The 27,324-nt window shown below is 33.3% G+C and overlaps 1 protein-coding gene across 5 annotated transcripts in view; it reads left to right on the forward strand.

Moving 5' to 3' along the window:
- The window catches only part of LOC128773885 (probable ubiquitin carboxyl-terminal hydrolase FAF-X), a 173,957-nt gene that overhangs the window by 58,817 nt on the left and 87,816 nt on the right, over positions 1–27,324 (forward strand). For all 5 annotated transcript variants that reach the window (XM_053891925.1, XM_053891926.1, XM_053891922.1 and 2 more), the window contains 11 exons: positions 706–858; positions 2,579–2,683; positions 11,644–11,850; positions 13,680–13,816; positions 15,194–15,327; positions 20,471–20,558; positions 22,862–23,204; positions 24,192–24,287; positions 24,763–24,974; positions 26,157–26,397; positions 26,934–27,083. In XM_053891925.1, coding sequence (XP_053747900.1) covers positions 706–858; positions 2,579–2,683; positions 11,644–11,850; positions 13,680–13,816; positions 15,194–15,327; positions 20,471–20,558; positions 22,862–23,204; positions 24,192–24,287; positions 24,763–24,974; positions 26,157–26,397; positions 26,934–27,083 — 1,866 coding nt within the window. The remainder of the gene's footprint in view (positions 1–705; positions 859–2,578; positions 2,684–11,643; positions 11,851–13,679; positions 13,817–15,193; positions 15,328–20,470; positions 20,559–22,861; positions 23,205–24,191; positions 24,288–24,762; positions 24,975–26,156; positions 26,398–26,933; positions 27,084–27,324) is intronic.

The following is a 27,324-nucleotide window of genomic DNA, read 5'->3' on the forward strand; positions in this document are numbered from 1 at the left end:
ACATTACATTAGTATGTTATGATTTGTAAACATAAACACGATTTAGGCTTCTAATTAATGTTAGGCTTCTAACATTAATTAACAATAATGTTAATTCAGAATCTGAACTAGTTTTTTTTTTCCCTCCGGATTTTGAGGTGTAATTGATACATATATCTATATAAATTTAAGTATACAGCATAACCAAGGATTGTGGACATTGACCCCCAGCACAGTTGGAAATCCTTATATAACTTGAAACACCAAAAGCTTACCTACTGAAAGCCTTCTATTGACTAGAAGCCTTATTTATGACACAAGTCAATTGAGTATTTTATGTAAATAATACATATTCTTAAAATAAAGTTATCCAAAAAAAATTAAGAAAATCGTAAGGAGAAGAAAATATATTTATACTACAATAGTGTATTTATTTCAAAAATCTGTTTATAGGTGGACTCAACACATTTCAAACCTGTGTTGTCAATGATTAGTACAATAAATTTAGTTAACATGTATCTCTCATATAAGTTTTTTTTTTATTTTTATCCCATTGAGACCTTTAGAATGTACTGTCTGTATCACAGCAGCTTAACTATTGATGTCATGTACACTATATTCCCATTACTTATTTACCTTACAACTGGAAGTTTTTACCTTTCGGCCCTAAGTTGCCCACTCTAATTTTTAGTTCTGCTTTGAAACAAATTTTTGTATTACATTTAGGAGTGGATACAGCAGAACAATATCTTATCCATAGTCCTGCGAGATAGTCTTCATCAGCCTCAGTATGTGGAAAAGCTAGAAAAGATTCTTCGTTTTGTGATTAAAGAAAAAGCTCTGACATTGCAGGATCTTGATAATATCTGGACAGCACAGGTAAGGAATTTAAGATGGTAGCTATTTGATAAGAAAGTGGGCTCCTGGGTGGCTCAGTTAAATGTCCAACTCTCTGGGCTCAGGTTATGATCCCCCAAGTCATAATTTCATGAGTTTGAGCCCTGTGTTGGGCTCTGTGCTGGCGGTGCAGAGCCTGCTTAGGATTCTCTTTCTCTCCTCTCTCTCTCTCTCTCTCTCTCTCTCTTTCTCTCTTTACCCCCCACCCCCACCCCCGCTGCTGCTGTCTCTGTCTCTCTCTAAATAAATACCTTTAAAAATTAAAAAAAAGAAGATATTAAAAGTTACATAATCATTGGTAGTAATTATATATTGTGATGTGAATTTGTATTACTTGACTTTTTGGAGTTTAACTGTAGTTTTCCAGGGTGACTGGGTGACTCAGTTGCTTAAGCATCTGACTCTTGATTTCAACTCAGGTCATGATCTCATGGTTTGTGAGTTCAAGCTCTATGTCTTGCAAGATTCTCTGTCTCCCTCTCTTTTCTGCTGCTCACAGGCACTTTCTCTCTCTTTCTGTCAAAATAAGTAAATAAACTTAACAAAACAAAACCTCCCTGATCTTGATCCCCTTTGTTAATGGTATAGATCATAAATTTTACAATTGTATATATTATGTACTTACAAGAATAAATTTGATTTTCAAATCAATAGTAAATTTGTTTTTTCTTGCAAATTGTGTGAGGAAACAAATGTTACAGGAATATATTATTTATTTTTTGCATGAATAAACTGGGGAGTGTTATTAACGTCTAGATTACAAAGTCCTGCCCAGTCTACCCTTTTTTAAAGAGAAACTAACAAAATACTGTCTTCCGTCATTGAGCACTTCAGTCCTCTGTTTTGAGATGATTCGCTATTTTGACATATTTCCTCTTCATTTTTTTTGAAAATACCTGTAATAAATTTTCATTTGAATTCTGGAAGTGCATTATCATTAATACCAAGAAATTGAGTATAAAATGAATGTAACTGGCCCCTCTTCAGCATTTAAAATATTACCATAACCTCGGGGCGCCTGGGTGGCTTAGTTGGTTGAGCAGCCAACTTCAACTCAGGTCATGATCCTGTGGTTCACAGGTTTGAGCCCCGGGTCAGGCTCTGTGTGGACAACTCAGAGCCTGGAATCTGCTTCAGGTTCTGTGTTTCTGTCTGTCTCTCTCTGCCTCTCCCCTGCTCATGCTCTCTCTCTCTGTCTCTCAAAAATAAATAAAAACGGGGGCGCCTGGGTGGCTCAGTCGGTTAAGTGTCCGACTTCAGCTCAGGTCATGATCTCACAGTCCGTGAGTTCAAGCCCTGCATCGGGCTCTGTGCTGACAGCTCAGAGCCTGGAGCCTGTTTCGGATTCTGTGTCTCCCTCTCTCTCTGACCCTCCCCTGTTCATGCTCTGACTCTCTCTGTCTCAAAAATAAATAAATGTTAAAAAAAAAAAATTTTTTTTTAATGTTTAAAAAATAAATAAATAAATAAATAAATAAATAAATAAATAAATAAATAAAAATGTATCTCAAAAAAAGGGGGGGGGGTTTCCCCCCAAGTAAAAAAAAGAATTCTCCATAACCTCAGATGAACCATGTGGGAATATTTTATTAATGCAAGTAGACTCAGTAAAGCTACTTAGTTCACATCTTTATTTAAACCTAACTCTACTGCTGATTCTTTATGTTTTACTTTTATGTATTTCATATTTGTTTTTCAACAGGCAGGGAAACATGAAGCTATTGTGAAGAATGTACATGATCTGCTGGCAAAATTGGCTTGGGATTTTTCTCCTGAACAACTTGATCATCTTTTTGATTGCTTTAAGGTAGTAATTCAAGTAGTAAAATAGTACCACTTCATTTTAAGTAAACTTGAATTAATTAGATATATTTGAGTTTACCCAATCAACATTACTTACTAACAAATTTCACCAAACAATCTTTCATGAAGAAAAATTGGTCTTTGTTTCATATTCTGGTCAGAATTTAACAGTAGTTTTTATTGTATTTCTGATTTCCATTACAGAATAGTGCTCTTTTTTACTCAGTTTATTTCAGTTTCTTTAACTTTCTCTGGCAACTTTTATTTTTGCTTTAAGTTAAATAAGGTGGAATTGCAGAGGAGTGTTATAATAAATAGACATTTTTAACAAATGTGAAGACTAAAATGATACACTAACTGCAAAGAGTTCTCTAGGATAACGTGTAAAGACTGAAGTGAGATTCAGAAAGAACTCCCAAGAATCTCTATTACCTGTCTTCATTTATCTAATGGGGCACTTTTTTGTGTTCATTCTCTGTGGTTGGTAAAGTTGGTTGGAGAATTTGTAGATCAGAAATAAAAAATTATATGTTATTATTTATAAATGAGTATTCAAGTAACCATAGGCATTAGAACCCCAGGATTTCTTGCTAAAAATAATTTGCATTGTTCCTGGCAACTTTAGTTGCTACAACCAATGAGAAAAAGCAGTTTGACATTATCTGTTATGTGTGTATTCTTGTGTCCCATGACACAACTGTTGTATTTCTGTAGTGTATTCTGGAGAAATACACTATACATACACCAGGATACATGTTCATTGGTGGAGCATGTGACTCTTAATCTCAGGATTGTGAGTTTCAGCCCTACATTGGGTGTAGAAAGTACTTAAATAAATAAAACCTTTAAAAAGGTAAAAATAAAATAAATAAAAGTTAAATTCTGAGATCACTTCTGAAATGGTGATATATCTATAAAAGCCATAATGACAGAAAGATGGAGGGGTATCAGTTTTTCCTCTTTTTAATTCTAATATTCTCAAGATTCTATAACTATAATCATAATAAAAATTCCGTCATCTTTTCATACTCCTTTAGCTTACCAGGTGTTTGCTGAATACCTGTTGTTCAGTTAAAGGCATTGTATTTTAACATGTAGTATGGTATAATTTATTGTGTCTTGAAAGGCCTTTTACTAAAAAGCGAAATGTCTTACTAAAACCACTGAAAGAAAGCATAAAGTGTAAGTGACTTAACATTTTTTTTAAAGGTTGTAACTGAATGATCCTGGCTTTCTCTAAATACTTATTCTTAGTTGTATTTCCTTGTGTTATTGCTCAATTGGTGGTCTATAAGTATTTCAGTTCCTTTTAAGTCTTCATCTACCAGAGCATTTGTACTAATATACATTCCTTACCAGCATTTTTTGTCAGAATTTTTCACATCTCATGAGTTTGAAATTGTTTTTGTGTTAGTGTTCTTTTTAGTCTTTTATGAGATTGAATTTTTTTTAAAAAAACAGGTTTTTGAACTATGTGTCTTCTTTTTGTGGTGACTGGTTACTCCTATCTTTTACCTGCTTATTTTCCCTATTTGATTTCTCCTCTTTTTTACTCATTCCTAAGTTTTTTGTACATCTGATTGCTCAGTCATTGCCTATAGGGACTAAAAATAATTTCTTACAGTTTTATTAGCACTTTGTTATTTTCCTGACTGTATAACTGGTTGATGTATTTTAATCCTCTTTGATTCTGCTCCCGTTGTCTACTTTGTTTTTGTCACATACATGGTTATAATCATTTTCCTAAATCATGAGCAGTTTTTGTATTCCTTTCATCATTTTCAGAGGGAATTTTGTAGCGTATAGAACAGTTTAGAAGGAAGCCTTCAACTTGTCTTCCTAGAAGTCCCATATTTGTTTGTCATTTTATCTTTTCCCATATTTATCATTCTAAGTTGTATAATTCCATTAACAGTTATTCTTTGCTCTAATTATTGGATATTTAGGTGGCTAACAGTTTCTTACATTCTAGTAACCACTGAATACAAGAGAATACATAGCACTTCCCCTCAATGTTGTATTAATGAGCCTTATAGAACACTTTTATTTTTATTTTATAAACTAACTTTATTTTGGGAAAATAATAGTTTAACATGAATTTTAATAAATAATACAGATTTTTTTCATATATTTCTTCTGAAAACCTCTTCCAGAATGGTATTAGCCAAGATAGTGACATTGATACTTTATGATCTATTTCCATCACCATATGGATTCCACATTAGTTCTTCCATGTCCACACTCTGTCCTGCCCCTGCTTTATCCTAACCCCTGGCAGCATGGTCTCTATTTCCACAGTTTTTTCATTTTGAGGTTTTTAAATAAATGGAGTAATATAGTATGTAGCCATTAGAGATTTGGGGTTTTTTTCCACTCAGCATAATTTTGTGCAGGCTCATACAGATTGTTATGTGAATCTATGGATTGTTTTCCTTATTGCTGAGTAGTATTCATGATACAACTTTAACTACTTATGGTTTATTTAACTGTTCCCCCATAAATAAATGTGTTTCTCATTTGGAGCTCTCACAAATAAAGCTGCTGTGAACATTGGCGTGAAGATTTTTTTGTACGTGAACCTAATCTTTCCCTGAAATTGCAGTTGCTGTGTTGCATAGTAGTTGCACGTTTCGTTTATTTAGTATTTTTACAAATGAGTTTTAGAAAGATACAATTTACAAACTGTGGATTCACACTAAGGAGTATGATTCGGTATATCTTAGTATGTTCACAAAATTATGCTACTACAACCACTAATGTCAGAATATTTTCATTATCACAGCAGAAAATTTCAGTTGTTATTCTGTCCATCTTCCAGCCTCCGCCCCTACTACTTCTGTTTTTATGGATTTTCCTATTGTGGACATTTATCTAAATATGTGGCCTGTTTTGACTTGATATATGGCTAAGCATAAGAGTTAATTTCTGCCATACCATGTATTAGAGTTCATTCCTTTTTTTTGATAACTTCTGTTCAGCAGTGTGGATGTATTAATTTTGTTTATCGATCAATGAACTTTTGAGTTGTTTCCACTTTTTGTTTGGTGTGAATACTGCTACTCGAAAAATCCACGTACAGGTTTTTGTTTGCATATCTGTTCCTTTGTATTACCAGATAATGTTTTGTTGTATCAATTCATTAGTTATGAATGGTTTGGGTATTTCACACTTTCTGCAAAGTAAATAATGCTGCTGAGAACAGTATGGACATATATATTCAGGTCTCTTGGGTATATATTAGAAATTGAATTGCTAGGTCACATGGTAATTTAAAGTATAACATTTTGAGGACTGACAGGCTGTTTTCCAAAATAGCAATAACTTATATTCCCAACAGTGTATGAGGGTTGCTGTTTCTTCTTGTCCTTGTTAACTCTTGCTATTGTCTTCTACTTATTAGCCATCTTAGTGGAGTTAAAGTAATAAATGTCTCATTGTGGTTTTGGTTTGCATGTTCATAATGGCTAATAATGTTGAATATATTTGCTTAAAGACTATTTGTATTTTATCCTTGAAATTTCCTTTCAAATTCTTGACTGTAGGTCTTAATTTTTGATTTATAGATTGTTTATACATTCCATATGCAAACCCAATATCAAATTATGTTTTGCAAATATTTTCTCTTTGATAGGTTACGTTTTTTCTCATTCTTCATGGTATTTATAGCACAGTTCAAAAATTTTTTAATTCAGGTGGATTTGACATAACGTAAATAAAATAAACCAATTTAAAACAAAAATTAATGTGGTCAGTCTGTTAAGTGTCTGTCTGACTGTTGGTTTCACCTCAAGCTATGATCTCACGGTTCATTAGTTTGAGCCCCCACATCAGGGTCTATGCTAACAGTTTGGAGCCTTTTTGGGATTCTCTCTTTCCTTCCCTCTCTGCCGTTCCACCTCTTGCCCTCTCTGCCTAAGTTTCAAAGTAAATACACACACACATACATACATACATACATACATACATACATACATACATACATAAAACTTAAAAACAAAATTTAAAACTAAAGTTAGTAATTTTTTAGTACATTCAGTGTTGTGCAACCACTACTTTTATGAAGTTCCAAAACACCTTCATCACTTCAGTTATTTCTCTTCTTAACCCTTCCTTGCTGCACCCTAGAAATCAGCCTGCTTTCTGTCAAAGACATGTCTATTCTGGCAAAAGTTGTTTTGTTTTCTTTGTTTTGTTTTTTTGTTTTAATTTTTTTAACGTTTATTTATTTTTGAGACAGACAGAGACAGAGCATGAACGGGGGAGGGGCAGAGAGAGAGGGAGACAGAATCGGAAGCATGCTCCAGGCTCTGAGCCATCAGCCCAGAGCCCGACGCGGGGCTTGAAGTCATGGACCATGAGATCGTGACCTGAGCTGAAGTCAGATGCTTAACCGACTGAGCCACCCAGGCGCCCCTCTGGCAAAAGTTTTTAACTTTGTAAAGTCCAGTTATGTATTTACTCATTTTATTGATCACTTATGCATTGTTTCCTATTTTAGAAATCCTTGCCTAATTGACAATCTCAGAGGTTTTTATTTTTAATGTCTTCTTCCTAGTATAAATGCATACTTACAAGTACAGTTTAGGTGTAACCATATAAGTTCATACTTAGATCTACATTTCATTTTGTATTACTTTTTTGCAGTGTTGTGATGTAGAGTTCGAGTTCATTCTTTTTTATGATGTTTAGTTGTCCCAGCAACATTTGTCTAAAAGACTACTCTTGGGGTGCCTGTTTGGCTCAGTCGGTTGAACATCTGACTTCAGCCTAGATCATCATCTCACGGTTCATGAGTTTGAGCCCCACATTGGGCTCTGGGCTGGACAGCTGAGAGCCTGGAGCCTGCCTTAGATTCTGTGTCTTTGTCTCTGTCTGCCTCTCCCCTGTTCGTGCTCTGTCTCTCTGTCTCTCAAAATAAATAAACATTAAAGAAAATTATAAAAAGACTATTCTTGGGATGCTCAGGTGGCTCAGTCAGTTAAGTTCCTAACTCTTGATTTTGACTCAGATCATGATCTTACCGTTTGGGGGAATCAAGGCCCACGTGGCCAGGGGGACGGGGGCTAGGGGTCGCATGAGATTCTCTCCCTTTGTCTCTCTGCCCCTCCCCAGTACTTACCTGTGCATGGTCTCTTGCTCTCTCTCTATCCCGCTCCCTCAAAAATTGCACACATTATTAATAATTAATTAGTTCTTTTTATGCAGCTGTCCTGACATCATCTGGTCTGTTAATCTGTATGTGATTATGTCAGTACTACTTTGCATTGATTGCTATAACTTTTACAAATGATTTTCTAGTTAAGAAGTAGGAGTCCTTTGGGGAACCTGGGTGGCTCAGTCAGTTAAGCGTCCAGCTTCGGCTCAGGTCATTATCTCATGGTTTGCGAGTTCGAGCCCCATGTTGGGATATGTGCTGACAGCTCAGAGCCTGGAGCCTCTTCAGATTCTGTGTCTTTCTCTCTCTCTCTGTCCCTCCCCTGCTCATACTGTCTCTCCCTGTCTCTCAAAAATAAATAAACATTAAGAAAATCTTTTTTTAATAAAAAAGTTAAAAAAAGAAGTATGAGTCCTTCACTATTGCCTTTTAAGATTGCTTTGGATGTTTGAAGTCTTTTGACTCTGCTTACAAATTTTAGAATGTGATTGTCAATATCTGCAAAGAAGTGAGATTTTGATACGAGATTGTGGGGTATTTGTAGATTATATTATATTATTATCCCAACAGTATTAGTCTTTCAGTCCTTGAATCTGAAATATCCTTCAATTTATTTAGAGATGTCGTTCCATTTATTTAGGTACCCTTTAACTTCAGCAGTGGGGTTTTTTTTCCCCCTTGTATTTATTGTATTTTTGGTAAATTTATACCAAAGTAGGGTGTGGTTTTTGATACTATTGTGAGTGTAACTGTTTTCTTTATTTGGGGGTTGTTCTTACCTAATATATAGTAAAACATACCTAATATATCTAACAATTTATTAATATTCATTTTGTATCCTAAAACTATTATATTTGTTACTTGTATGTATATTTTTTTTAATGGTATCCCATGTACAAGATCATATGATTTGCAGATAAAGATAGTTTTACTTCTTAATGTCATTACCCTTTTTTTTTTCCACTTCTCCTTAATGGCCCTGACTAAGACTTACAGCAAACTATTGAAGGATATGTTCAAAGTGGGTATTATCAGTCTTGAGTGGAAAACTTTGTTTCATCATTAATTATGATGTCAGTTGTTGGGTTTTTGTAGATGCCCTTTATTGGATTTAAGAAATTCCCTCCTTTTCCATATTTATTGAGTATTTTAGTTAAGAAAGGGTGTTGGACTTTGTCAGTTGCATTCACTGGGTCTATTCAGTGTTACAGACTTTTTGTTCTCTGTTGCATTGATTGATATTTCTATGTTTAGATAGTCTTCCACTTTAGGAATAAATTCCACTTATTGTGATGTATAATTACTTTATATATAATTCTTTAATTTGTACAAATTCTTTGTGTATTGCTGGATTTATTTGTATTTTGTTGACAGTATTTTTAGGCTTTTAAGAAGCTGCCAAACTGTTTTCCAGAGTGACTGTAATATTTCACATTCCCATCCACAGTTATGAATAATTCCTTCTTTTCATATCCTTCCCAGATTTTGGTGTATTTATTTATTTATTTTTAATTCTAAAGGTGTGCAGTGAACTTTCTTCATGGTTTCAGTTTATATTTGGGCTAATTGCTATGTTACACATCTTTCATGTGCATATTTGCCATGATACAGTGAAATGCCTGTTCATGCCTTTTGCTTATTTTCTAAGGGAGTTGTCTATTTTTTAATTATTCAATTTATAGAGTTCTATGTATTCCAGTTACTAGTTGTTTGTTAGATATGTGGTTCTGGTCTTTAGGTTGTGTTTTCATTCTGTTAATAGGACCTTTGGCCAACAAAGGTCTTAATTTTGATGAGTCTAGCTTATTTATTTCCTGTATGTGTCACTCTTTTGGTGTCAAAACTAAGAACTTGTTGCCTGTCTGTAGACCCCCAAAGAATGTTTCCTACATTCTTTTTTTGGGAAGTTTTATAATTTTGCAGTTAAGTATGATCCATTTTGAGCTAGCTTTGTTTAGTTGTGAGACATAGATTCCAGGGGTTTTTTACTTTTTGTTTTTGTCAGTGTGTATGCCCAGTTCTAGTACATTTTAGTGAAAGGCAGTCTTTTCGTCTTGCCCATTTTAGATTACTTTTCCACCTTTGTCAAATATCATTTAGACATGCTTGTTTCTTTAAGTAATCTCAACACCCAGTGTGATTATCAGTTACTCTGTAATGGGAGAATATTCAATCTTCTCAAACACAGAACTGTTTTAGTAATTGAACTCAAACCATGAGATGAAGAGTTGCAGGCTCTAGTAACTGAGCCAGCCAGGTCCCCCAGTTTGATGTATTTGTACAAATCTATTTCTGGGTTCTCAGTTTTGTTCCATTTGTCTCTTCCTTTGCCAGTTCTACCCAGTTCTGTACAATAATTGAATAGACGTAGCTAGAGCAGACATCCTTGTTTTAGGGAGAAAAATGCATCAATATTTCACTGTTAAGAGTAACGTTAGCTGTATATTTTATATAGCTGCCCTTTTATCAGGATTGAAAGTTTCCCTCCATTCCTGTTTTTCTAATTATTTTTATGAATGGAAGTTGAATTCTTCAGTTGTTTTATATGATATTGATGTTACTATACCATTTATGTTCCTTACTTGTTAATGTGATATGTTAATAATTTTCAATTGAATCAGCATTACATCCTAGGATAAACTGTACTCGGTTATCTATTTTTTTAGTATTTTCCTGAATTTCATTTACTAATATTATGTTCAGTACTCTATATGTATTCATGAGGGATATATAGTCTGTAGTTTTCTTTATTTTTTGTATTTTCAGAGTGTTTCTTGTTTCATAAAGTAGATTTTGTGTGTTCTCCTTTTTTTTTTTTTTTTTTTTAAATTTTTTTTTCAACGTTTTTTATTTATTTTTGGGACAGAGAGAGACAGAGCATGAACGGGGGAGGGGCAGAGAGAGAGGGAGACACAGAATCGGAAACAGGCTCCAGGCTCCGGGCCATCAGCCCAGAGCCTGACGCGGGGCTCGAACTCACGGACCGCGAGATCGTGACCTGGCTGAAGTCGGACGCTTAACCGACTGCGCCACCCAGGCGCCCCTGTTCTCCTTTTTTCTGGAAGAAATACACTATTGTTATTTCTTTAACACTTAATATTTTCTGTGTGTTTCATAATAGCCATGCTAAAGAATGGGAGTTAACTGTTTCATTGTAATTTTGGTTTGCATTTCCCTAATAATCAGTGATGTTGAGCATCTTTCCATGTGCTGTTGGATAATTTGTGTATCTTTAGAAAAATGTCTGTTTAGGGGTACCTGGATAGCTCTGTCTGTTGAGCCTTTGATTTCAGCTCAGGTAGGATCTCAAGAGTCCAGGTTTTCAGCTCTGCTCAAGATCTCAGAGTCCAGGTCGGAACCTGCTAATTTCTTGCTGTACCTCTCTCTGTCCCTCTACCCTACTTGCATGCGCACATACACTCCCTCTGAATCCCTCTCAAAAAGAAAGGGAGGGAGGGAAGAAGGTAAGGAAAAACATCTATTTAAGTCATTTGCCGATTTTTTAATTAAGTTTGTTTCATTTTTGAATTTTCGGATTTCTTAGTATATTTTGTAACTGATTTTAAAGTCAGTAGAGTTATTTGTAAACATTTTTTTCCTTGAGTTTAGATTATTCTATCCCATGAATACTGTTTGTTTTCTCAAATGAGACATGGTTTATTAAGTACTCTGTTAAGCCAAGCTGTTCGTTTGTATATCTGGCTGTGATGAATTGAATCTAGTTTATTGAAAGCCATGTAATTAAAACAGTGATGACTTAATATAAATGTATAAATTGTGATGTTTACAGAATTTAAATTTTCTTTTAGGCAAGTTGGACAAATGCAAGTAAAAAGCAGCGTGAAAAGCTACTGGAGCTGATTCGTCGTCTTGCAGAAGATGATAAAGATGGTGTGATGGCCCACAAAGTTTTGAACCTTCTTTGGAATCTGGCCCATAGTGATGATGTGCCTGTAGACATCATGGACTTAGCCCTCAGTGCCCACATAAAAATACTAGATTATAGTTGTTCCCAGGTATGAGAGTGCTTCCTTAACTCATTTTTTTCTTACATTTTGTCCTTCACTATTAGGATGACTTAGTTGTAGGGTAATTCTGTTATTTTTGTTTTTTTTTTTTTTGTTTTTTTTTTAATTTTTTTTTCAACGTTTTTAATTTATTTTTTTTGGGACAGAGAGAGACAGAGCATGAACGGGGGAGGGGCAGAGAGAGAGGGAAACACAGAATCAGAAACAGGCTCCAGGCTCCGAGCCATCAGCCCAGAGCCTGACGCGGGGCTCGAACTCACGGACCGCGAGATCGTGACCTGGCTGAAGTCGGACGCTTAACCGACTGCGCCACCCAGGCGCCCCTGTTATTTTTGTTTTTAAAGTAATCTTGAAAAGTTGGCATTTCTTTGTTTTTTCCCACATTTTTTATATCATTTACTACATTTTTACTTCTTTACAAAAAAAGATTTGCCTAGGTAAAACAAGGCATTACAGTAGGACTGTAGTTGAGTATATGAAGATAAAATAGAGTCATAAAGTATCGTAAGCTAGAAAGGATACTTAGATTGTTTTGCTTAATAGAAGTTAATAAAACTAACAGAATTTCCTAAATAGACCTTTCTTTACAAGTAAATCACATCTTCCCTGTATTTAAACTCTATTTATGTTTACTGATTAGGAGTGTATATTTTTATATGAATATTATTTATATTCTTAAACGTGTTTCCAGATTTTTATCAGTGCCTTCCCATACTTCTAATAGGTTGGTTAAGGATTAAAAAAAAAAAAAAAAACTGGGCAGGGTTATTAGTTTGACTTTTAGGTTTTGGAAAGTATGTAATTGTGAAGGCTTAGAAGTATTAGCTATACTGATTACCTGAATCAAAAAAGTACCATCATACATACATAGAGAGCCCAGTGAATAAATTCAGAGGAGAGTAGCTTTACCTGGGTTAAACAAATGATGATGGACCAGTTAGTTGCAAATGTCCATATAAAACTGATTTTTAGTTCTGAAGAAGACACAAATTAAAATTTATCCAACTATTGTCCTTTACAAGTAGATTAAAAACATTGAGGTTTGTTTTTTTTTTTAATTGTAGTTGCAGTAATACATTGGATCTGTAGTAATCTGTAGAAGTAATCTGTAGAAGTTTCAGATTTATCAAAGGGGAGGGAAAAACCTAGTTCAGTTATTTGATTAAATGACAGTGTTATATTGTACTTGATCCTCACAAAGGAATAATTATTCTTTGCCCTGTCAACTGAAAGCATTTTTTTAGAGTCGTGACATTTTTAGTATTCATGTATCCACTTTGTTTCCATTTATTTATTTCCAGAGAGAGAGCATTGCATGAATGGGGGTGGTGGGTAGAGAGGGTGATGGATGGGAATCCCAAATAGGCTCCATGCTGTCACTGCAGGGCCCAACACACAGTTCAATCCCACAAACCATGAGATGGTACATGACCTGACTCAAAGTCAAGAGTTGTACACTTGACCAACTGAGCCACCCAGACACCCCTTACATATAAATATTTTTAAAGCCTTGAAAATGTGCATAGAACTCAGCCCAGGAACATCACATGTAGAAATATTTTCCTAAGGAATAGTAATGAAAGCATGATATTTACAGACTAGACTTACCTCATTGTTTAAGTAATTCAAAGTGGAACCACTTAAATTCACAAATACACTTTACAGCATGTCATGCAGTCAGAAAAACTTTTAAGATGTCACAGAAATGGAGAATAATTAAAAGGTTTTCTGCTTTGTATTTGTCAAAATAATTTGAAGATAGAATTATATTGAATACTTGTCCATGTAACCATTAATTTTTTGTATGTGTATTTAAGGATCGAGACACACAGAAGATCCAGTGGATAGATCGCTTTATAGAAGAACTTCGTACAAATGACAAGTGGGTAATTCCTGCATTGAAACAAATAAGAGAAATTTGTAGTTTATTTGGTGAAGCACCTCAAAATTTGAGGTAAGATTTTTAATACAGAAAAGTATCTAATTTTCACGTACATACTATGGTGAAGACAGCATACAAATAAAAGTAAATGTTAAAACTAGAGTGAGAAAACAAGAGGAGGGTTTGGAACAAAATGAGTAACCTTGATTTTATTCATTTCCTTTATGTTTTATGACACAGAATTGAAGTTAACTTGTGCAGTGTCATATTGCATTTAAGTATCAGTCAAGTTGTTGCTTTCGTGTCATAGTTCAGAATTGTCTAAGACTTCTAGCAGATCTACCACACATTTGTCTTAGCTAGAATTTTCTTAAACAGCTAATTTTATTTGTTTGGTCTTGATGCTAAATTGTGGTTATGGGAATAATTTACCTTTCATTTTCTTGTAATGTATTTGCAAATAATGACATACAGAGAAAATAAAACATGGAAAAAAGGCTTAGGTAAACAGTGTTTACAACACATTGGGATTTCTAAAGTGAGCTCTAGTTTTGTCTATCAGTAATCAGGGATAACTGTTTAGAAGTAGTTTTCTTATAAGATAGATACATGATTGCCAACATGTTTTTTACAGCTCTAGATTGATATAATTGTGTATACCAACAAGATTCCTCTTCAAACTGAATTGCATAATGCCACTTTTTGCTTTTATTTCTCAAGTTGTTTTTTTTCCTAAATCTGGGAAAATTAACATGAAATTAGGAAAGTCCCTGGAGAAAAATACTAGGGTAAATCCTGAAACAATCTAATCTATTGATAATATTTATTTACATTTATTTACAAAGGGCATGTTTTGCTTTGTTTGATTCACTATACTTGTTTTTTATCAAACGCAACCATTTTCTGATTGCTTATTTATGCATGCAGTATTACACATAGTCTTCAAGAGCAGGTGATTTAATCACCACTGAATTAACACTGATGTGAGGATTGGGTGGTTTCACTGAAGATGGCAAAATAGAAAGGGAACTAGGGATCCTTCTGGTTATGTTCATGGACATAATTGGCTGTGAATTGAGTGTTCCAGAATGAACTTTTAATGGCTAATATACTTGCCCATGTAACCAGTTGTGTTTTGATACTTCTGTAGAATTAATCTTGGTAAAGTTGAAGAACATTAATAGATGATTTTTCATGTAAGGTATGAATATTAGAATAAATATGTTTTGAGGTGTTCGTTTTTTCTCTTTAAAATGCTTGATATTTGCTATTCACCAGAGGATATTGAGCCAAATTTTATTATGAATATAAAACTTTTTAAATTTCTGAATTAGCAGCTAGAATTTAATGTGTGTAAACTGTTAGTTACAACAGTGTTCATTTGCCTAATTATACTGTAATTACAAATTACAGTAATTAGTAATACTAATTAATTACTTCTTGTTTTAGTCAAACTCAGCGAAGTCCCCATGTATTTTATCGTCATGATTTAATCAACCAGCTCCAGCACAATCATGCCTTAGTTACTTTGGTAGCAGAAAACCTTGCAACTTACATGAATAACATTCGACTATATGCTAGAGGTATGTATTCTAAACTAAAATTAACTAAAATCAGTGTAGGCTTCCCTTACCTGGTTTTTATTTTGTCCTCTAATGTTAATTACCTAAGAAATGAAAAACATATTTGTTTTTACAAGGACCAGAAAGTGCAAGTGAATTTGTGTATGAATTACATACTTATAAATGCACTCAGACTTCCAAATCTTATACACACTAAACTTTTTAAGTCCGTTTTTCAAGGCCCATTACTAAGTGCTTATTATGTTCCTGGTCATCCTTTTTAAATTGGTTTCATTTTTTTCTATATGTGGGAGCTCATCTCCTTTTACCCTACATTGGTTACTATACTTTTAGATATATACCCAACTCATTTTAAAATTTTACATTCCTCATGCTGCCACTTATGTTGCCTTTTCAAGAAAACTTGATTAATAATTCCTCTGTTAATTTTGCCCATGTCTGTTTTGGAATAACACATTACACTTGTTTTTAATGACCCTGAATTAATATTTTTCATTTGTTGAAAATAATGATCAGCACTTTACTGAATGAGTTCACATTGGTTCACAGAATTTGAAACTATTTAAGTATATTATGATAAATTTTCTTATGTTCCAACAGAAAACTTTTGATATTTACTATATGAGAGGCTTGGCTCACTCCTTGGTACTTTAAAGATCAATTCCTTGTTACTTGTCCTTTAAGAGTTTTATTAAAATCTGTGTGTGCTGGAACACAAAGCATTCCTTTTATTTTTTATTTTTTTAATGTTTATTTACCTTAGAGAGAGAGACAGAGCATGAGCGGGGAAGGGGCAGAGAGAGAGGGAGACATAATCTGAAAACGGCTCCAGGCTCTGAGCTGTCAGCACAGAGCCCGACACGGGGATCAAACCCACAAACCGCGAGGTTGTGACCCGAGCTAAGTCTGATGCTTAACCAGCTGAGCCACTCAGGGGTCCCTCAAAGCATTCTTTATATGTCTGTAACTCCTTTGTATTACACCAAATTCATACACCAACAAAATCCTGGCTGCCTAGTAGGCCCAATTGCATATTTGAGAATAGAGAAGAAAAAAAATTTTTGTGCATTTAAAACAGGAATGAGCATAATATGGAACTGAAAAATACTCTGTTGACATGCTACATCAGGATGTGTGAAATTGAGTTATATATATTTAACATGTGGATATTTGTAATACTCATTATCTGACTGGAATAGTAGGCTCTTTGATTGTGTTTGTGTCTTAGATGGTTGCAGTTTGGTGTGGTTGAGTAATAAGGTTTGTAAAAATCCCGAAGTTTTTGTTAATTTATACTTCCCCATATAAAAATTAAAGAAGTTTTGTATATGGTTCTTTTGAGATTTTTATGATACTAAATATTGTATCTATATCATTGACATACCTCACTTTCATGATTTCGTGTCAGCATTTTTCATAATCTTTTTATAAATTTATATTGCTTTCTTGCAAGATTAGAAAGAAGAGTACATAGCCTTTAGAGTTAACTGTCTATATTAAAAGCCTAGTTCCAGCACTTGATTAAGCCTTCTATAGTTAAGATTTACCAAATCGGTAAAATAAAGATAGCAGGAGTATATGTCTGCTTCTTAAATGATTAGATAGTGAACATTAAATTATTTGTATGATATAGAACTGACCAACACAAAATGTAGTGATTGCATCTCTATAAGAAGCATGTTTCGTATGCCTTCTCAAGGATGTGACAAAATATCCTACCAGATGATGTAAGATTCCAACAGTTCACTGATTCCTTCTGTTTCATTTCATTGGTATTATGCATTTGCCCACACTTTATTGCATAGTACACTTCAGTTTAGTTCATTAGAATGGGACTCTTTGCACTGATATGCACTTAATGAAAGTTTTAAGTGTCATTTTCTTTAATTTCTGGATGAGATTTATAACAACTTATTCTGGTTATAGGACACATTGCAATTCATTTAGGTCTTTGTTTTCTAAGTACTGACATTGCATTACCTTTTCCTATTCTCTTTGGTTTCATTGTGTCACCTGATTTTTTTCAGGACTACTTGCTAACATAAAAAGTTCTCTTTACAAGTGTCATTCAATAAAAGTGCTATGGCAGAATGCATATCCTGATTCAGTTCACTTGTTAGTTCTACACGTGGGTCATAAAGAACTGTTAGATATTTGTGGGTTATTGTAATTTAAAAAGTACTCCTACTTAATACTCATTTTATTAAGCTAATCATTCTTTGGAGAAGAGTCATTTTAGGTAGGCCTACAGCAGGAAAGTAAGTACAGGATGAGACTTTGGAACATTATTGTGTCAAAGTGCTTGTAAAGTGTTTTTAAAGAATCAATAGCATGTGAAAAAGATAAGTCATCTCTTACTAGGTCAATTTGTAATACTTGGAGCATTAAAATGATATTCTGGATCACAACATTTTCAGTGTGTTAGTGCTTGAGTTCACAATGATATTAATAAATGAAGGAGAATGTCAACTAAAAATGTAGGAAAAAATAGTAGATGATAAAAACTAGCAAGTGAAATTTAGATGAGGACCCCAATAATGACATAGTATCGGAGAATCATTCCACAAATTATTAATACAAAGGAAAGTAACCCTTCAGTGGAAAAACTTGGTAGAAACACCTTAACCAAGTAATCTATGTAAACATTATTAATATCAGGACAAATTGACATGGTATCGGATAACAGTATTTGTCAAACATACAGCTTTACTTTTGTGTTATTTCTTAATTAAAAATGGATAACCTGAATGTTACTAGAGGAAACATGAACCCAGATTAGGTGGCATTAGACTAGTATCTTTTTATTCTTTAAAATGGTCAAGGTAAGAAACACAAAAAAGAACTAAAGAAACTGTAGCCTTAAGGAAACAACTTTACGTGATGTATGAATCCAAACTTGATTCTGGACTAAGAAAAAAGGAGATCATTCTGGGGGTAGGATATTAATGTGATGAAATTTAAATGTAGGCTGTGGGTCAGATGATACTCTTTTATTAATCTAAAAATCAGATGAGTATATTGTCATTTATGACTTTTTTTTTTTTTTTTTTTTTTTTTTTTTTAATGTTTCTTTGTTTTTGAGAAGAGGGAGACAGCATGAGCAGGGGAGGGGCAGAGAGTGAGGGAGACACAGAATCCAAAGCAGGCTTCAGGCTCTCAGCTATCAGCAGAGCCCAATATGGACCTTGAACCCAATATGGGCCTTGACCTCTTCAAGGTCATGAGATCATGACCTGAGCCCAAATCAGACTCTTAACCGACTAAGACACCCAGGTGCTAAGGACTAAAGGGACTTCTGTACAATTTACCTTCAGATGGTTAATAAAACTGATACAACATGTATAAATGGAAATACTGATAAAAGAAATGGATAAAGTGTAAACAATTGTGTGTATCTGGATAAAGAATAATTTCTTATATTAGTTTTGCACTTTGAAATTATATCAGAAAACGAAGTTATACAAAGCTGTCCTCTCTGGCCCTCAACTGATCCTGGGAAGTAATCACACACATTTTTAGACATAAGTCTATGGTATTTAAAAAAAGCAGTTAACATGGCAGTCCAGACTTTAGTCATAATATTTCAAGTTTAGTTTCCTGAAAAACTAGAAAACTTACATGTAGTAGGAAAAATTTTTTTAGCATTTGGAAACCCATGGTTTGATGCAATTGATGACACTTTAAAGAAGTGCTAAAATTGCTGGCAGTTGCTCACTCAAATGTAAAGTACAAAAAAGTCATAATACGATGGTTTCCTGTCTTTACAGAACTCAAATCCAGATAACATTGCTAAATATTCTAGATGATTTATCTTTATAAATCAAGTCAAATGTTACATCCAATTGCAGTTTTTCTGATATGGAAAAATCTTGGCATTTGGAAAACTTGGGTTGCCTTCACCAATTTAAAAGGATTAGATGATAACCCAAATGACCTGATCAAGTTCTAAAGCTACATAACTGATAAATATCAGAACATTTTACTAAAAAGGAATTGTATAACTTCTAAATCCTCTATTACTTGCCTCAAAATTTTGAAATAAATGTCATTGATTCCTGAGTGGCTGAGCTGTTGGAGGCATTTACTTATTACCCTTTTGTTCCACCCACAAGCCAACTTGGTCATTTCCATACAGAGGAGTTATCCAAAACTTCTAATACTTTTGTGAAGTTTTTTTGCCTGATACTGAGATAATCTCATAAGATTTTTTTTTTTTTTTAAAGACAGGCTCTAAATTCTCATTGTCTTCTGCTTTTTAAAAATAAACTTCCCATACATACACATAACAGTATACATACCATTTTTACGATGTTTACTTTTAATTTTTTAGTTTGCGTTGTCATTGACTCTAAGGATTTTTCACGCAGCATGTATGTTAATAAAGGAAGTCCATAGTACTTACTAATTTTAGTTTTAAACTTAGGATCTCCTGAGCACCTGGATGGCTTGCTGAGTTAAATGTGGGACTCTGGATTTTGGCTCAGATCATGATCCCAGGGTAGTAGGATTGGGTCCCATATTGGGCTCAACACTGGGCAAGGAACCTGCTTTTAGAGTCTCTGAGCTCTCTCAACAACAACAACAACAACAACAAAAATCAACAAAAAAAGTTTTAAAAAATAGGATTTTCCCACTGAGGCTAGACCTCATTACTAGTTTGTTTTCATGATATTGTGAGGGTAGGTCTTTTTTTTAATATCTGAGATAAACATTCATAATCTGGTGATGGTGTACTTTGATAAGTATCAAATACAGTAACTTCTCTGTCACCCTAGTATTTCTGTATGAAGTGCTGTTAATAATATTTTTTATGCAAACATACTATTCCTTGTAAGGTAGTATTAGTATTAAAAAAATTAAGACAAAAAAAATCATAACCTGTATTCACAAATTGCTTCAGTATATGTGAAGAGTGAAATAGGGAGTTGTGCTAAAGTTTTAATTGCATATTTAACAGATTGTATTTTCCTTTGGGCTGTCTAAAATGTTTATTTTTGTGGGGAAAATTGGATATATGTAAATATCACTATTATAGGTTGCATCATAATGATAAAGTGATTATTGACTTTATAATTTCTTTAAGGTTAGTGCTGATTTGGATATACATACACATTATGCACTGTTAATTGTTGTTAACTTACAGACAATGAAGACTATGACCCACAAACTGTGAGGCTTGGAAGTAGGTATAGTCACGTTCAAGAAGTCCAAGAACGGCTTAACTTCCTCAGGTTGGTTTTAAATAAATAGCACTGTTCCTTTTAAGAACATAAATGCAGTAATGTTAATATTCATTATACCTGTATTTCTGTGGCCATTCCACCCTGCAGCTAAATACTTCCCCACAGAAAAAACATTGACAAAAGTTAATGTGACATTTCCTGTGTTCATTATTATATTTAAAATTATTTGCTAAGCCTTAACTTTTGTCTTTTTTTTGAATTTTGAGGAAAATGCATTTTAAATTTTAGAATACAGTTTATATTTTTTTATGTTAGAAATAAAAGTTGATTCATTACACATTTTCATACCTTAAAATTTAAGGCACTAAACAGCTCAAGGGGACTTAATGTTGTTAGGGCAGTAAGGGACAGTGTTGTTGATAGGCTTTTGGTGCTTTGTTTATAATAACAATGGCTAATAAAAATAATTTAAAGTTCTATGTAATATATTCACATAGGGTTAAAAATGTAGTGTTAGGCTGAATTTGTTCAGTAATGTTTAGCTTTTAATGACATACATGTGTGTGGATATGTATATGTGGCTTAAATAAATGAGACTTTTTTTTAGGAATGCAGTTTCCATCCTAGCAAAACATATTTGAATCATAAATATTGTAAGAAAAAATATGAGACTTAGTTTTTCATAAAGTCTGTTGCATTTGTTATTTTCAGATATATTAATGTTGGGGGATTTTCTGTTTGGGGTATTTATTATATACCATATTTATGTTACTGAGCCATGTAATGATTTATCAGGAAATATTTAGGTTGATACATAGTCTGTTTCCACATCGTCCCATGGCTACATTTAATAATTTTATAATATACCAAATTGATCTGATCTTTTCAGATAGAAGTGTATATCACTTCAACTTGAGAAGAATTCTAGTTCTCAAATTATGTAATATTTATTTAAAGTGCCTTTTGAGGGGGGGCGCACCTAGGTGGTTCATTCAGTTGAGCATCCAGCTTTGATGCATATCATGATTTCATAGTTCATGAGTTCGAGCTCCACATTGGGATTGCTGCTGTTAGTGCAAGAGCCCTCTTACGGTCCTCTGTCCCTCTTTCTCTCTGCCTCTCCCCTGTGCGCTCGCTCTCTCTCTCTCAACAATATATAAAAACATTAAAAAAAATAAAGTGCACTCCCCTTTTTCAATCACCTGGAAAAAAAGAACATGCCTCCCTATATAGACGCTCTCCCAAAAGCCATTTTGTTGATGAGTGTACAGTGTCACTTAGATCTATTGGAATAGAAAAAAAATGTTGTAGAATTTATTTACTCTATTAATAAAGTTTAGAATCTAGAGTCCTTGTATAGTTCTTGCTCTGTAAATTCTTAGTAGTACAATTCATTAAAGTCAGAGAGGAACTGAGAGTTAATGCCTACTGCATATTTGGATTTGCACTAATCCTTTTAATCATCATAGCAACTCTGTGAGGCAGTGTTATTCCAGTTTGAAATAAGACTGTGATTCAGTTGGGGGAAGTAACTTGTTTGAAATGACACAACTGCGTGTGATAGAACTGAACTACTAATATTTAGTGTATCTCACTTTAAAATGTCTGCCGTTTCTGCAACATCCAGTAATTTACCAAACTTACCTGGGGGCCATATTTTGAAAAGTTTTGCATTTTACTACAAACAGTAGTGCATTTTTTGTGTTTTATTATTCTGGATCCCATGTTCATGTATATATGAAGGTGTGAAGGATTAGATAAGGATTGAAAACTACAAGGCCTCTTCATATTCAGTCCTACAATTACGGAGATATTGGAAACATGTAATTAATACCCAAAAGAAGAAACCTACTGACATGAAATAAGTATATCATACTCTATTGGACATGAAGCCACTATCGTTTTGTTAATTAAGAATTAAATGCAAAAAAAGTATTATTTAGGTTAAAGTTAGCTTCTGTTTTCATTCACTGTCATTCACTGAAAGGGCAAACAGTAGATGGAGCAGACTTCTAGCTACAGGAAACTAGAATCTGAAGAAAGACTACCTGAAGCAGACCCACCACTCTTATTAAAATTTTACTTTAATAGTTGTGACTTTAATAGTCATAGAATTAACTAGATTCTGTGCATACAATATCATAAATATATGCTTATCAAATAAATGAATGTTATTTTTTTACTACCAGATACAATATAAGAATAAGTTCTTTTGAAAGAATACCTCTGTAAGCTATAGTTAAAACCTAATTGTGATAAATACTACTTAAGACATATTGAAATAAATTGTGTTGGAGGATTACATAGACCTAATTACTGTGATTGGTTTTTTTTTTTTTAATTTTTCCAAGATTTTTATTGAAGGATGGCCAACTGTGGCTCTGTGCTCCTCAGGCAAAACAGATATGGAAGTGCTTAGCAGAGAATGCAGTTTACCTTTGTGATCGTGAAGCCTGTTTTAAGTGGTATTCCAAGTTAATGGGGGATGAACCAGACTTAGATCCTGATATTAATAAGGACTTCTTTGAAAGTAATGTGCTTCAGCTTGATCCCTCCTTGTTAACTGAAAATGGAATGAGATGTTTTGAACGATTCTTCAAAGCAGTTAATTGTCGTGAAGGGAAACTAGTAGCAAAAAGAAGAGCCTATATGATGGATGATTTGGAACTAATAGGATTAGACTACCTCTGGAGGGTAAGTGAGAAATAGGAACTCTTGTTCACAATTATTGTACCTGGGGTTGTTTTTAAGTACACTTATGGAAATCAGAATTTTACTTGTAAGTTATATGTACTGATCCTGCTTTGCTGTTTGTCATAGAAATCTGGGGGGAGAGATTGTTCATCTTTACCTTCTTGTTAACATCACTTTTGTTTGCCAGTGATTTGCGGGTTTTCCCCTCAGTTTTGTCTTTTATCATTTGCCACTGGTAATCTATTTTAACTTAGACTGAGATATATATGAATGTACTGTTCCATTGTCTACCTACACATTTTTCATCCCTCCCTCATGAAAGTTATTGTCTCGTATTTAAGTTAGGTCTCCAGGCTTATTGTATATTTAATGCAAAATGAATAATGGAGAGAAGGGAGAATTATTTTTACAGAAGAATTGTGTTTTAATACCTTTATTTACACTGTTTAATTTTGTATGTGTTTAAGTACCTGGAAGAGAAAATGTTAACTGTTTTCATTTAAGGTTAACATTTCCATTTTGATAGTGTAAATAAATCTTATTGTCATCTTAAATCTAACCTGTTATATTGTTATATTTTTCAGCTTCCATGTATTTTTGTTATATTGAGTTTTTGTTCTTGCTTGTAGTTTTTGCAAACTGTATGTAGACTAAGATTTGCTGGGTTTTTTAATTAAAATCAAAGGTTTTTAAACAGTTTTAAACATCAGTAACTGCCATAATGAAAATTTATATAATGCTAGTTGAAACACTCCTTGAAAATCTCACAGCTTGTCTACCAAATTGCAGAGTTAAATAATCCTGATTAAAATGTATGTTATCTGAAGACGGGGAGGAAGGTGTATGTATATATAAATAATTGCACTATCAGAGCACCTACATTTTGCGTCTATTAATCCTTCATTTTAGGTTATTTAATTTTACATTATTTAAGTGCCAAATAAAATAGTCCTTGAATATTACTAATACTCTAATTTTTGGATCTAGGTTGTGATTCAGAGTAATGATGACATTGCCAACAGAGCTATAGATCTCCTTAAAGAGATATACACAAACCTTGGCCCCAGGTTACAGGTCAATCAGGTGAGGTTTAAAGTGCATAAAAACTTTCACATGAGCTAAGTCAAAAGTATTCTTCTGTTTAGAGGAAGCTTTTTAAATTTAAAACTAGAAATTAATTCTTTGAGCTCTTACCAAATATTTAAGTATTTGATCCACATTTGTCCCTTATAAAAATTCTAACTCAAAGAGTATTGGCTTGGTAATTACCCCGAGGTGGTTAGTATTATTTTGAATAAAGCTAATTATTGTTGAGATAGCCAAAAATTTGACTGACTTGATACTTAGTCCTAAAGGTTTTTGTTGTGGTTGTTTTCAATAATTGGTTTAATTGCTTGTGTTCTTACTGTCAGCCTTCTTTTGTGTATTATTAGTGAGTAAATATGTGATTGATAACTAGATACAAGTCGAAATTTTACTTTATTTTCTTTTATTAGATTGTTGTCATATTTGATTGTGAATCAACTTAAATTGTCTTTCTTTGGTCTGTTATTTATAGGTTGTTATCCATGAAGACTTCATCCAGTCTTGCTTTGATCGTTTGAAAGCCTCATATGATACATTGTGTGTTTTGGATGGTGATGAAGACAGTATTAATTGTGCAAGACAGGAAGCCATTCGAATGGTTCGAGTATTAACTGTTTTAAGGGAATACATAAATGAATGTGACAGTGATTATCACGAGGAAAGAACAATTCTGCCTATGTCAAGGTTTGTAAGAAATTCATTTAGTAGTTAGTTTGTAGTCATTTGTTATTTTCCTAGCCAGTGAATTAGGAAAGTAATGACATATAGGTAAAAAGGGCTGTAAAGAATTTTTCCATTTCTAGATTTCAGTGTCCTGTCTTTTAAAAACATTATTTGCATTCTCAAGTTTTTTTGTTTTTTAAGTAGAAAGTTCTGAGTTTCATTTTCATTGCATATCATCAGTCATTAACCATAATTTTTCTTTTTCTTTTTTTTTTTTTTTTGCCTCCTTTCTTTTCTATTCCTTTTCTTTCCTTCCTTCCTTTCTTCTTGATTGGTTTGGTTCTAAGCTATTATCACTTACTAAATGGGAACGGTATTTCATACCAGCTGTGTATTTTATTTTGTTGATAATATTCACTTACTCTAATAAAAATAAAATTCTTGAAAGATACATATTTAATAGATATGATGAACAAGAATGTTTTTAAATGGTCTTTGCTAAGTTGTCTTTAGATTTGGAAAGTACTAAAAAATAAAAAATTACTAAATCATGTTAGTATAATCATAAATTATAAATAATTCCAGTATTTTGCAGTATAAATCAGATAATCATAAACTACACAAGCTCAATTAATTAAAAAACATTTAAATGGCAATTTTAGATTTGGGTAAAGTTTGTAGAATTGGTACTGTCTGGTTTTTAATTGTGATCAATTTTAAAGTTAAAAATGTAAAATGATTCTTGAATATAATTTTTGTTTTGTATCTCATCTATAAGAAGAGAATACTGAAAGGTAAATATTTTTGGGTGACTTTTCTTTTTAAGAATTTCTATAAATGTGTAATAGAAACATGCACTTTATTTTGATACTTTCAAGTTGTGTATGTTTTCATTTGAAAATATTCTTAGTGAATTGAGATCTTGTAGCTTAAAATTAACTGATGTCTCTTTATCATAAAGTAGAGATTTTTCATTTTGCAGCCATAGAAACAAAGATTAGCCACAGTGGGATATAATTATATTGTAGTTCCAAAATTTAATGTTTATAATTTAAAGAAGTTATATTTAATATTCTCAAAACAAAGTAAAACTAACTGTCTTCCTCTTTTAAGAAAATATTAAAATCCCAGTTTCATGTTCTTGGTAATTGCTGAATATGATTGTTCATTTTTTTAATTTTTTTTATTTTAAAAATTTTTTAGGGCATTCCGTGGTAAACACCTCTCTCTTATAGTTCGATTTCCAAACCATGGCAGACAGGTTGATGACTTGGACATATGGTCTCATACAAATGATACAGTTGGTTCAGTACGACGATGTATTCTGAACCGTATTAAAGCAAATGTAGCCCATACAAAAATCGAACTTTTTGTGGGTGGTGAGCTAATAGATTCCGAAGATGACAGAAAGCTGATAGGACAATTAAACTTAAAAGATAAATCAGTAAGTACATATGTAATTTTCTTTTTTACTTTTTAAAGTTTATTTATTTTAAGAGACACAGCATGAGTGGGGAAGAGGCAGACAGAGGGAGACGGAATCCTAGCAGGCTCCATGCTGATGAGCACAGAGCTTGACACAGGGCTCGAATTCCCAAATCATGACCTATTCCTAAACCAACAGTTGGATACTTAACCAGCTGAGCCACCCAAGCTCCCCAATACATATATAACTTTCAAATATTCCCAAAGAATTAAACATCCAGGCTGTTTTTCACTCATTCAGTGATTGTTTAACGAACTTTGTGTGCACTCTTGTCTGTTAAGTTTCTGGATTATAACCCTGTAAAAGATAAGTATCATGACACTAGGATAGTGAAAAAAGTACCCTATTAAAATGGTTATTTTGTACAGTACTTTTTTAGTATATATCTAAAATAAAGCATGATACATATTTTAGTCTTTTGGTATATCAAATTTATGTATTTTGGAAAAGTATTTTCCCTTGTCTTTGCAACTAATATATTCTATCTTTTTTAGGTAATTACAGCTAAACTTACACAAGTAAGTTCCAACATGCCTTCAAGCCCTGATAGTTCTTCTGATTCATCAACTGGATCTCCTGGCAACCATTGTAATCACTACAGTGATGGTCCCAATCCAGAAGTGGAGAGTTGTTTGCCTGGCGTGGTGAGTCAGCTGTGTATGCAAAACATTACATGTTTCTTGGAATGGTCCTTTTTCTAAGGAATTAAACAAGTTTCATAGATGGGTCAAATGTCAAGTAAATATATACAGTTAACTGTAACTTTTGGATGGATTTCTTAATTGTTGGAATTTAAAATAAAAATTTTCCATAGAGGGGCACCTGGGTGGCTCAGTCTGTTGAGCGTCTAACTTCAGCTCGGGTCATGATCTCACAGTCTGTGAG

The sequence above is a fragment of the Panthera pardus genome, unplaced genomic scaffold (assembly GCF_024362965.1).
Source record: "Panthera pardus isolate Hobbes unplaced genomic scaffold, ASM2436296v1 HiC_scaffold_27, whole genome shotgun sequence".
Classification (NCBI taxonomy): domain Eukaryota; kingdom Metazoa; phylum Chordata; class Mammalia; order Carnivora; family Felidae; genus Panthera; species Panthera pardus.